Source organism: Dama dama, chromosome 20 (assembly GCF_033118175.1).
Source record: "Dama dama isolate Ldn47 chromosome 20, ASM3311817v1, whole genome shotgun sequence".
Classification (NCBI taxonomy): Eukaryota; Metazoa; Chordata; class Mammalia; order Artiodactyla; family Cervidae; genus Dama; species Dama dama.
Window position 1 is genome coordinate 112,316,629 of NC_083700.1, and position 12,793 is coordinate 112,329,421.

At 48.5% G+C, this 12,793-nt stretch overlaps 1 protein-coding gene across 1 annotated transcript in view; it reads right to left on the reverse strand.

Moving 5' to 3' along the window:
• The window catches only part of ASB18 (ankyrin repeat and SOCS box containing 18), a 71,724-nt gene that overhangs the window by 42,922 nt on the left and 16,009 nt on the right, over positions 1-12,793 (reverse strand). Inside the window, exons 2-3 of the mRNA XM_061120124.1 lie at positions 6,334-6,456; positions 2,320-2,587 (exon numbers count right to left, since the gene is read on the reverse strand). Coding sequence (XP_060976107.1) covers positions 2,320-2,587; positions 6,334-6,456 — 391 coding nt within the window. The remainder of the gene's footprint in view (positions 1-2,319; positions 2,588-6,333; positions 6,457-12,793) is intronic.

A 12,793-nucleotide genomic window follows, 5' to 3' on the forward strand; every position in this document is an offset into this window, starting at 1 on the left:
AATCTCAAAATTTAAGAAAAAAACAAACAACCCAGTATTTTTAAAAGGCACAAGATTTGAACAAGCACTTCACCAAAGAAAATAAATGTATGCTAAATAAGTACATGAGAAGATGCCCAACATCACTTGTTATTAGGGAGATGCAAATCAAAACTGCAGTGGAATAGTTCTAAATCCCTATAGAATGTCTAACAGCTAAAGAGTGACTGTACCAAGTGTTAGGATGGGAAACAGCAGGAACAATCATGTGTAACTGGTGGGAATGTAAAATGGTAGTTCCAACTTGGAACACAGCTTGGTCATTTCCTAATCATATCATGTGACACCACTATGCCTAGGTATTTATCCAGGAGAAATGAAAGCATATACTCAGACAAAGGCTGGTACATGAATGTTCACAGCAGCCTTACTTGCAATAGCCTCAAGTCGGAAATGATCAAGTGTCTTTTAACATGTGAGTGGATAGACACATTGTGTTATTCTGTACCAAGGAATACCATTCACCAATGAAAAGGAGTGAATTATGGATACACAAAACAGTATGATCAATCTCAAAAGCATGGGGATTGATATGTACACAGTTATATTTATAACAGATAACCAACAAGGACCTAGTGTATAGCACAGGGAACTCTGCTCTAACCTAAATAACCCATTTAGGTTATTCTGTAATAATAACCTAATTACATTATTATTCTGTAATAACCTAAATGCAAAAAGAATTTGAAAAATAATAGATATATGTATCTACCTATTCGTGGGGTCCCAAAGAGTCCGACACAACTTAGTGACTGAACCACAGAAAGAGACTTGTATAACTGAATCACTTCACTGAACACCTGTGACTAAGACAACATTGCTAATCAAACTATGCTCCAATATAAAATAAAAATAAAAAGTGATTCAAGAAAAAAAATCTGAAAGTAAGATTTTTGCATGAAAGATGTCAGACAAAAGAGACTACATTCCATTTACACAGAATTCTTGCAAATTTGGACTAAACCACAGTGACAAAAAAACAGTCAGTGGGAAATTGGAGAAGTCGGGGAGAGGTTCCGGTGGGACAAGGGAACATTTTGCTGGTGATGGTTGGGTTCGCGACCTCGGTTATAGGGATGGTTTCACCTGCATTCCTGTGTCCAGATTTATCAGATTGCATACTTTAAGCATGTGCACCTTAGTACATGCAATTACAGCTCAGTAATGCTGCTTTTAGATATTATATTGTTTTCAGTCACCTTCAAGCCTCCTGGTGGTCCGCGTGGCTTCCTGAGTCCCTGCTCTGAACACGGGTGACATTGGTAGGTGGTGCCCCCATCTTGATCCCTGAGAGCCCAGCAGTCCTGCCTGCCTGCACTTAACATGATGCTTTTATTTAATCCTCACCATAGAGACAGAAGGCCACGAAAACTTAAACCCGAGAAAAGGGACTAGAACATTTTGACTAAAAGAAACGTCAAGATGGACACAAGGAAAGCTGGGAACGCGGCAAGAGAAGGCCCGTGCTATAACACGGGGACCTGCCGCCTCTCCCGGGACTTACTGGACCCAAAGCGGACAGGCCTCCGCAAGGACAGTCACGGGGCTGGACCCGGAACCGGCAGAACTTCTAGAACCCCGGCACCTGGGCCTGGGGTGGGGGTAGGGGTGGTGCTAGAATATGCGGGCACAGCTCGACTGGCTTGTGGGGCTCCAAAGCCCCGCCCGAGGAGCTAACCATTTATGTCACACTGTGACAATTATTCTGCATAAAATTATCATTAAAAACCCTAATTTTTCAGCCTCCAACCCCGCCAGTGGCCTTTTAGCATTCTCCAGCGCGGGCGTCTGCGGGCCGGTGATCACCGGCTCATTACCTCCGTGTGGCGCCGCCCCCCCCGCGCTCGCAATCAAGCACTAATTAAACCGGCGCGGGCCGGGCTGGGGCCCTAGGCCGGGCGGGGGGCGCGGGTGGAGCGGCCTGGTGGCCGCCGCGGGGCTGCGATGGACGGCGGGGACAGCGGTGCAGGCCGCGGGCTTCGGGCTCTGGGGGCGGGGCATACGGGGCGGGGCACACGGCGCGGGGCCTGGAGCGCGTCCGGGACTGGGACGGGGTCGGTGGGCGGGGGCCCGAGTCTGGGGGCGTGGCCACGGGCCCGTGGGCGGGGCCTACAGGGGCGGAGCCTGGGGCGCTAACCGACGCCGCGCAAAGCCGGGAGTCCAGGGGCGGGGTCGAAGGTCGGGGTTAGGGGTCGGCGGTCCGGGTTCGGGGTCGGGGTCGGGGTCGGGGTCGGGGTCGGGGCCGGGGCCGGGGCGGAGTGCGGGGCCCCGGGTCCTTACCCGAGCGAGGCGGCCGTGCGGCAGAGGTGCAGGGGCGCCAGGCCCTCGGCGCTGAGCAGGTCGGGGTCGGCGCGGTGCTGCAGCAGCAGCCGGGCGCAGGCCGTGTGGCCCCCCAGGCAGGCCTCGTGCAGGGCACCGCGGCCGCCGGGGCTGGCGTCGGGGTCGGCGCCGCGGCCGAGCAGGTGGCGCACGCAGGCTGTGTGGCCCTGGGCCGCGGCGATGCACAGGGGCGTGGTGAGCTCGCGCTTGTACTCCAGGGTCCAGAGGCCTGGGGATCGAGTGGGGAGAGGGAAGGTGAAAGGGGGGCGCTCGTGAGGGGCGGTGTCCGTTAAGACTGAAATAGAGGGAAACCATCTGTTAGGAGGAGGGGCCAGGTGGGCATGTGGGGAGCTACGCAAAGATCCTCGGGACTTAGGGACAGAGAAACCGGTGAGGTCCGACTGGACCACAGACGAGGGATGGAGGGAGGTCTCAGGGGTAGCGGTGTAAGAGCCCTGACGGAGAGGGGCAGGGGGACAGCAAGGGAAGGCAGTGTGGGGGAAGAGAGGGCGATCCAGCACAGAGGGCGACCCGGAGAGGGCAGGGATGGAGACCTGGGGGAGAGAAGCGACAGAAGGAGACTGAAACCGAGCCCGAGAGATCCGGGCCGCGGCGGGCAGCAGGGTGTTACTGACAAGCAAGAGGGTTTTGCCAAATATGAGGGTGACTGGGGACTCAGGGAAGATGTGAGGAGTTAAAAAGCTGAACAAGCAGGAACATTCAAGGTGGAATTCACACTTTCCAGGCTCTGAATTGGGGCAGCTGGAGGGTGGCAAGTGAGCTGTGGATTTTTCTGGAATCCAAGCCCTCTCTTTTTGAGTCCCCGATTTCAGCCCCTTTATCATTAAGAGGAGAAGACAACAGACAAAACAAACTGACCCACATCACCAAGGCTGCTCAAGAAAAGGACTCAGAAAGTTTAGTTGTCTTGGAAGTGGCCGGGTTTCAGAAGCATCCTTTGATGTGGTGGTCTGCATTGAGCACAATCCTGGTTTGTTTCTTTGCGCTTTTTAGGGTTTTGTGTGTGCACGCATGTGTGTGTCTGTGTGTGTGTAAGGTTGCTCTTTCTTGAAGGATGAATGGAGCAGGAGCTATACATTTCACTTCTCTGAAAACTTTGGGCTTTCAAAAGGCCCGTGGAAGGTTGTTAGCAGCCATGAGCGCTCCTGGAAATGGGGAGAGCTGTCCCTGGTGAATACACTTCAAGGGACAGGATTTCACATGGCAGGGATGCCTTCTGATTATGATGGAAGAATCGATACCGTGGCTGTAATGAGCTGTGGAGGAGACCCTTTTCACAGGCCACCTCCTTCATGGGACCCATGCTGAGCAGTTTTGAAAGACCACTCATAATTACCTACCTCAATGCAGTGCAGGGTTCTAGCCTGACCCCGGGTCCCCAAGGCCCAGCCTGGAGGTTGTGTACTGCTGGGAGAAGAGGGGCCTGTCGTCCTGGTGGTGGGTGATGGTGGCCGGAGGCCCCGGGGATGTGGTTCTACATTGACCCCTGTCTTCACTGGGTCTGATTTGATGGAGGCATTTATCTGGCCCTTGATGATAAGAGTGACCTACATTCACATCCGACTCTCTGCGACCCCATGGACTGTAGCCCGCCAGGCTCCTCTGTCCATGGAATTCGCCAGGCGAGAATACATTCTTGTAGGGGCCAGCTCCTCCTCCTTGATTCTACTCATTTCCCCTAGATAGGAAGTTTAGGTACTGAGGGGCCAGGAAGCAGGTGCTCCATTTACTAGGGCATGCTAAGTTCCCAGCTCTACTCCACCCACCATCAGCAGCTCTGTTCACCCAGCTAAGATGCCAAAGTCTTCCCCTGGACTCATAGGAAGAGGCCATGGATGGCCATTTAGCTCTGCCGTAGCTTAGGGCCAGCCCCATCCTCCAGGTCCCTGGAGACGGTGATGAGCTTCTATCGGGCCTCCGAGAGAATCCCCTTCTGAGGCAGCTCTCTCAGTCCAGAAACCTGAATCAGCAATCCGCTTCTTATAATCCCCTCCCCTGCTCCAGGCTCTGCCACCAGGAGCAAAACAGAAGCAGGCTTCCCTCCACGTGATGTGTGAAAAGTGTGTGCGTGAAAGTGTTAGACTCTTAGTCATGTCTGATTCTTTGGGACCCCGTGGACTGTAGCCCACCACGCTCCTCTGTCCATGGGATTCTCCACACAAGAATACTGGAGCGCGTTGCCATGCCCTTCTCCGGGGGATCTTCCCGACCCAGGGATAGGACCCGGGCCTTCTGCATTGCAGGCAGATTCTTTACCATCTGAGCTACTCCTTAGCATCATCCTCCGTGGGAATGGTTTCCTGGGACACAAGCTCCAGGGGGCCAGCATTCCATCGTGGGTGTGGCACCCAGGGGCTGGCGACTGTGAACCTGTGTCTTCCCTTCCCAATGGCTCCCTTCATGAGGCACTGAATTGGCCGCAGGAAGCATGGGGGCCCCAGTTCTCAGCCTGGGCTGGGTCATCTCTGCTGCTGGACCAGTGTGGAGCAGTCAGGTGGCCGAGCTGAAGGAGCGTGGAGGCCAGCAGCGTCCATCCTGTCTTCCCAGCCCGTGCTGAGGCCACGGGCCAGCACCAACGCTCCGGGCTGCCCTTTGCTCGGTAATAACTCAACATCCCTTCCCTGCCAGGGTGCTCTGATTTCCTGTCGTACAGTTGTACCACAGAAAAACAGCACACTTAGGGGTGGAAACATTAAGGCGGTAAAGAGGAAGGAAACTTTGATTCAGACCACGAGCTGACACTAATATCTATTTGAAATTACATCATTCCAGCATGTTGCCAGTGTGTCCAGGGCCATGAAGCATGTGATTAAAAAATACATTAATCAGGCATTCAGGCAGTTGGCATTCTTGATTGGATCATCCCATAGCCCTTTGGAGGAAGATGCATGCCCCGTCTGGGACAGGATCTGGGACAGGTGAGGGAGAGGAGACATGGAAAGGCTGGGGTGCCTTTGGCTGGGAGGGGTTATGCCCAGACTAGACCTGTGCCCGCTTCCCCACAGCCCCTGCCGCCTCGCTGGCTGCTCTGAGCTGCTTAGCCCTTTGGCAGGGTCTGGGTTTATTCCCTTCTCCCCGTGTGAGGTGCAGGCAGACTGTGTCAGTGCTCTGGAAACCACCCTCATTCTTGGTCTGCCAGAGCTCACGAATCAAGAGCTCGGGGCCCTGGCCCTTGGCCCGCTGATCACAGAGCCTTGCATCCTCACGGGTTCCAACATGTGGACCCTCTTGGTAAACGGGTGGCATCGGGAGGCAGGGGCGGAAGGGTGGCCAGGGCAGAGCTCCAGCCGAGGAAGCCACGCTGCAGCCTGGTGGTCAGCTAGTCCGTCCACCCCAGATGCGGGCAACGGGCTTCTCTCTACCTGGGGGCATGTTTGCCCGCCCGGTGCATAGCGACAGCGTCCAGGTGGCAAGAATGCAGGGATATAGGACTTGAGGCCCTCTGGTTTCTCCCCCTCCTCCCCCTTCCCGGGCTGCCCTGGGATCCAGGAGGAGCGTCTCCTGAGGTCTCGCCCTGCCCATGGCTGGCTCTGTGCCTGCTTCTGCCCTGGAGTTCACAGATTCACAGAGGAAATGTGCAGCCCTGCCCTCCGGGGGCCCGCTCCAGGCACACTCGAAGGAGGGTGTGCTTTATCTCCCAACCCCCTGGCTGCCAGATCCAGGCTCTGGCAGATCAACACCCAAACCAGATCTCTTTTTAAAGACAAGAGGCCACTTCCAGCATCGCACGGGCACTCCTCACCCACTGTTTGGCTTTTCCAATCTGATCGCTCGTATCTGATCACCTAGAAACTGTCTGAAAAATCGTACACGCAGAGTTTGGCTTGTCGATGTCTTTGTTTCAAGCATGTTAAATGCAGCACCCTGGTGAGCAGTCTACATGCTGCAGCTATATGTTCAGACATGTGTTAGCAGCTCCTTAAAAATAACAGGACTTTAAAAGAGCAAAGGTACCTGACAGTCCAAACGTGGCCGGGGATTTCACCTGCCACACCATCTCATCTCTCTTGATCTCAAACACCACGTTGGCATCCTGGAAGAACTTGTCCATGAGGGGCTTCAGATGCTCCAGGTCTCCTGTGACCAAGGCAGCGTGGTACTGGAGGACCGGCGACCCAGCTCTTGCTTGAGGCTCTTTTTCCATCTTCTGAAAGATCTGAAGCCTCCCTCGAACTGGCTCTGGCCGTCTGTCCATCGCAATGCTGATGATCTCAGAAAAGCTCTCCAGGAAGGGGAAAGATGGTCTTTTGGAGTGTGAGCTATTTCTATTGTCATTACTCAATTGTCATCCAGCCGGGGCTGGGTGGTGGTGTATTTATAACTCCTGTGGGCTCTGATGTGATAACCGTCACTCGGTATGACCAGCATCATGTGACCACTGAGACGCCAAAGAGCTCAGCCACCCCCTTGCGATTGTATACATGTGAACTCTGAGAGCCAGGCCCATCTGTGTGTCTCCCAAACAGCTCTCCACAACACGCGGGCAGACAGCCTGAAATAGGCGGGCAGCTTGTTCCTGCTGTGTAGGATGGCTTCTTTTATTTCATCCTCTTCCTTAGCTGCTGTGGCCAGTGGTGAGCGGATGTGTGTTCCAAGGGTGGTGTCGGCCCTGAGGCCGTGTCAGGGAGACCCAGCCGGACACTGTGAATGACCAGGTCTGCACAGGTGTCCCGGGCGGAGGCCCCATGGTAGGACAGACTGGGGATTCCCAAAGGCACCATCATCTGGGACCTGCGGGTTTCTTCCAGCTGTTGAGAACTTATCCCAAGATGTGCCTCTCTTGCTGAAGATGAGAGATGCCACGGTTTTTTTTTTAATGAATGGTAACAGCTCTTTCTTAGTAACTCACTAGTTACTGGCTACTAGTTCAGGGCTTATTTTATTGTCTAAACATTAATAAGGTTTAAAAGTGGAGTTACCATATGACCCAGCAATTCCACTCCTGAGCATTTGTTCAGAAAAGATGAAAACTCTTAATTCAAAAAGATACATACACTGCAGTGTTCATAGCAGCACTATTTACATACAATAGCCAAGACATGGAAGCAACCTAAATGTTCATTAACAGATGAATGGATAAAGAAGATGATGTGGGTATACACATGCACACACACACATACACACACATATATAATAAGAATATTAGCCATAAAAAAGAATGAACGCCATTTGCTACAGCATGGATGGAACTAGAGATTATCATACATCACCCCATAAGTGAAGTGGGTCAGACAGAGAAAGCCACATATATCACTTATATGTGGAATCCAAAAAAATGATACAAATTAACTTATTTATAAAAAAAGAAGTTAGACTCACAGACATAGCTATGGTTACCAAAGGTGAAAGTAGGGACAGGGATAAATTAGGAATAAACCAGGAATTTGGGATTAATGGCTCAGCAATAAAGAATACACCTGCAATGCAGGAGTCACAGAAGACATGGGTTTGATCCCTGGATCGGGAAGATTCCCTTGAGCAGGGCATGGCAAGCCACTCCAGTATTCTTGCCTGGAGAATTCCAAGGACAGAGGGGATTGGTGGGCTACAGTCCATGGGGTCGCAAAGAGTCGGACACAACTGAAGTGACTTGGCATGTATGCATGTAGGAATTCGGGATTAACAGATACGCATTACTACATATAAGACAGATAAACAAGGCTGTAAGCACGGGAAATTATATTCAGTATCTTGTATTAACCTATAATGGAAAAGAATCTGAAAAGGAATATATATGTATATATATATATGTATACACACACACATATATATAATATATGAAACAGAATCACTTTGCTGTAACCCTGAATCATTGTAAATAAACTATACTTCAATAAAAAATTTAAACAAAGACTAGTGAGGTTATTTTTTCTTGTAGCATAGATAAAATCCAGTTCTCACATATTTTTCCAGTTCTTGGTTTTCCCCTGCCAGGAAGTTGGGAAGGGCCAGTGCAGCGGGGCTCCCGGAAGCTGTGAGCTGTAACAAAGCATGTGCCCAGAGGCTGCAGGGAGGAAGGTGGCAGGAGGGGGCGGCCTGGTCCTCGGAGGGGAAGCCGTGGAGCCGGTGCCCAGGAGAGTTAGGCACAGAGACTCGGGGGGAGGGAGTGGAGATATCAGTGGCCGCCATCCTCTGGGTACCAGCGGTAGCCTAGGGACCCATCGCTACATGGTGTTGCAGACAAACACCCAGCAGAGAGACAGCAGGAAAAAAGCTCCGACATCAAGGGACAGGGCTCATGAGGCAGCACCTCCTTAGTCGCATCTGGACTTCCTAGGCACCCTCTTTTCCCACGTGCCTCTCTCTCAGTCTCCTCCACTCCCCAGAGCAGCCCACTGACCTTCCCTACTCTCTTTAAGCCCTTCTGAAGCCTGAGCAGGATCTCTGTGTTGGGCCTTTATTTTGGTCCTATATTCCCTGGGGTGCCCCTTTCATCAAGATTTTCCACGAAAAGGGGGACCCAGCAGAGGCCCCTGGGTCTTTCTTAGTGGAACTTGCAGTAAAGGGTGGACGGGAAATTGGAGGCTCTTACGGTGGCTCAGATAGGCTGTATCAGATAGGCTCAGAATCTGCCTGTAATGTGGACCCGGGTTTGATCCCTGGGTCGGGAAGATCCCCTGGAGAAGGGCATGGCAACCCGCTCCAGTATTCTTGCGTGGAGAATCCCATGGACAGAGGAGCCTAGCGGGCTACAGTCCATGGGGTCACAGAGAGTCGGACGCGACTCAGCAACTAACACTGGCTTTTGTGATTTAATAAGGGGACTTCCCTTATGACTCTGCGGTAAAGAATTCAGCTACAATGCAGGAGACACAGGTTTGATCCCTGGGTAGGGAAGATCCACTGGAGAAAGAAATGGCAGCCTACTACAATATTCTTGCCTGGGCCAGGCACGAATATTTTAGTACGACATGGACAAAGAGGTCTGGCAGGCTGCAGTCCCTGCGGTCACAAAGAGTTGGACTTGACTTAGCAACTAAACAGCAGCATAACTTAATAAAGATGTGTTTTACCCTCATCATAGACCTGATTTACAGGCATAAATGTATTCCACAGGCTGACCCAAGGCCTGGAGCTTCTTCCGACGGTAAAGCCCACATCTCCTCTACAGAAGGGGACAGGAGAGGTGTGGCCGTCTGTCTGCTCATCTGTGTTGCCTTTGTGCAGGCACATAGGTTGAGCTGACTGTGTCTTGAAGGCTGAAGAGCTCACATGGATGGCAGATAGCGTAGGGGATGGGGGTGACTGCGAACACTGCTGGGTGCTGTGGAAAATGCAATGCTAGAGTATACAGATCATGTTTGCAAGGAACACACAGGTTTCATTGGACACAAGAGACAGCAGCGTACAGAGAATGATGCATCACTGTGAAGACCATTTCCCTTCTAGAATGTCCACTAAACAAAACCTTTGACTCTTCCCTTTTCATTTCCCAATTATGTCACTGCCTTATTCATTTCAATAGCAATATTAATTCTTTGGATATCTCATTTCTTTAAACATAGCCATTTTGCCCAGTTATATTCTCAGGCTGATAGTTTGTAAATAGATACATTTCTGAAAGACTTTTCATGTACAACTATAATCCAGGATCCAGCTGGAGACTGTGCTTTAAACTGGAGCATTCTTTTGTACCTGATGCATGTTGTCATGGGTTATTTTTAAAAGGGGTGGAAGCCTGGAGGTGAGTCCAGTGATAAGAGCCATTCTATCCTGTGTTCTATGCTAAATTTAGCTTTCCAAGTGTTATATTTGTCAACAGTGCCCTAAATACCCAAGCTTGATTTCAGTGGGTAGGGAATAGTAGTCCAGAAACAGACTTGGTTCTTTGTGAGAGCTTTTAAAAATAGCTCATGGTAGATGGAATTGGTTTCATAAGTAGGACACGGAGATTATCAGGAGCATAGCAGGGTTGTTGTTTAAAGAAAAAGAGCTGTATGTGTAACTATGACATCAAAAAAGTCAAAGTAAACAAACAAACAAAAAGCTCCCACAATGGCCCAAAGTCCACCCATTCATTCACCTATTCATTCAATAATCATTTGTGTAATATTATGTTCTAGGATGTGTTGCTGGGTTTGGGGGATTCAGAGGCAAAAAGGTATTTACCCTCAAGAAACACAGAGTCCTGGCCACAGCAATTAGGCAAGAAAAAGAAAGAAAATGCATTTAAATTGAAAGAAAGAAGTAAAACTGGTACTATTTGCAGATGACATAAGACTATATATAGGAAACTCCAAAGATTTTACCAAAAAAGTACTTGAACCAGAAATGAATTCAGTAAAGTTGCAGGATGCAAAATTAATATACAGAAATCTGTTGCATCTCTATTCACTAATAATGAACTATCAGAAGGAGAAATGAAGAAAACAATCCTATTTACAATTGTGTCAAAAAGAATGAAATACCTAGGGATAAGCTTACCTAAGGAGGTAAAAGATCTGTACTCAGAAAATGGAAAGGCATTGAGGAAAGAAACTGAAGGTGACACAAACAAAGATTTTTGGTGCTCCTGAATTGGAAGAATCAATATTGTAAATGTTCATACTATGCAAAGCAATATACAGACTCAATGCAATTCCTATCAAAATATCAATGGCATTTTCCACAGAACTAGAAAAAATTATCTTAAAATTTGTATAGAACCACAAAAGACCTCAAAGAATGAAAGCAATCCTTTTATTTTTCTAAATTTTATTTTCTTGGCCGCACCTAGAGGCTCGCAGGGTCTAAGTTCCCCAACCTGGGATTGAACCCTGGCCCCAGTGGAAGCACCAAATCCTAACCACTGGACATGTGGGAATTCCCGGTCAAAGCAATCTCAAGGAGGAAGAATAAAGCTGGAGGTATCATACTCTCAGACTTTAATTACTACAGCTTTAGCTACAAAGCTACGTAATTGAAACAGTATGGTACTGGCACAATAACAGACACAAAGAATAGAGAGCCCAGAAATAAACCCATGCACGTATGGTCAGTGAATCTACAACAAGGGATGCAAGGGTATGTGATATGAAAACATCTCTTCAATAAATGGCTTTGGGAAAACTGAACAACTACATGGAGAAAAATGAAACTGGGCCACTCTCTTAAACCATATACAAAAATAAACTCAAAATGAATTAAACTCTTAAATATAAGATCTTAAGCCATAAAATTTCTAGAAGAAAATATAGGCAGTAACTTCTTTGACATCAGTCTAACCGATATTTCTTTGGATATGTCTCCTATGGCAAGGGCAACAAAAGCAAAAACAAATGGGACCTATTCAAACTAGAAAACTTTTGCACATCAAAACCATCAATGAAGCAGACAGGCAACCTGCTGAATGAAAGAATATATTTGCAAATGAGATGTCTGGTAAGATATCCAAAATATATAAAGAATTCATACAGCTCAATACCAAAAAATGAAATAATTCTATTAAATTATAGGCAGAGGACTGTCTGTATCTCATTTTCATCACTCTCACCTTCTCAGCTTCCTTTAAAGGCAACATATAGCCTTCAAGATGCAACCCATGACTAATCTTCTCTGCCTGCATCAGTTGATATGAAAAACAGTTTCTTTCAAGAGTGAATTTACATACAAAGTTGCTCAGCAATTGTCAAAATCTTTGAGGAACTGAATAAAACAGAAGAAGGACCAGGAGATGAGAATTTTAGTTTTCAAATGGGAAGAGAACTTGATTCCTCAAAGCCTGAACTGACATCAGTCTTGGGCAAGGTCCCTAAATGGATCATGAAAAGGTTGGATTGGAAGTATTTAGAAAAGAAGTGGGGGCACTTGGAGCTCTGGGGTCACTAGGAAGAAGTCAGGGTGGACTAAGATAATTTTATTTTGTGACATGTTTATCTCATTAAAATACAGTGAGATGTAGGCATAGATATGGTAGGCATAGATAAGACTGAAAATCTTTCAGAGAAGATGGAGAAAATACGAGTCATTCTTTAGGAAAATCTTGCTAAAAATCTCAAACTGGAGAAATAGCATACATGGTACATGTAAAGCATTGCTGAATTCCAGAATCACGGGAGCTTTAGAAACACTGATGCCTGAGAGATTCTGATGTAATTGGTTGGAGGGTACAGCCTGAGAATCAGCCAAGTGAGAGACTTTCCAGATGCCTCTAACATGCAGCCCTTGCTCGAAAGGGAAGCCCAGAATCTGAACAGACTAAATCTCTCTAAGAGCTGGCCAGGTAGTTCACCGGATGTGAATACAGCGTTGTAGAGAATATGTTAGGGACTTACAAGTATAATGTTTTGTCCGTGGGAGACACAAAAACTGTTTCCCCACCAAGGCTTGTAGCATTGGTAGCTAACAAGAGGGAATTTTTGCTTCTCAATCAAATGAGATGAAAAAAAAAAAATCCACCTTGCAATGATAATGAGATAAACAAAAGCTAGTGTTC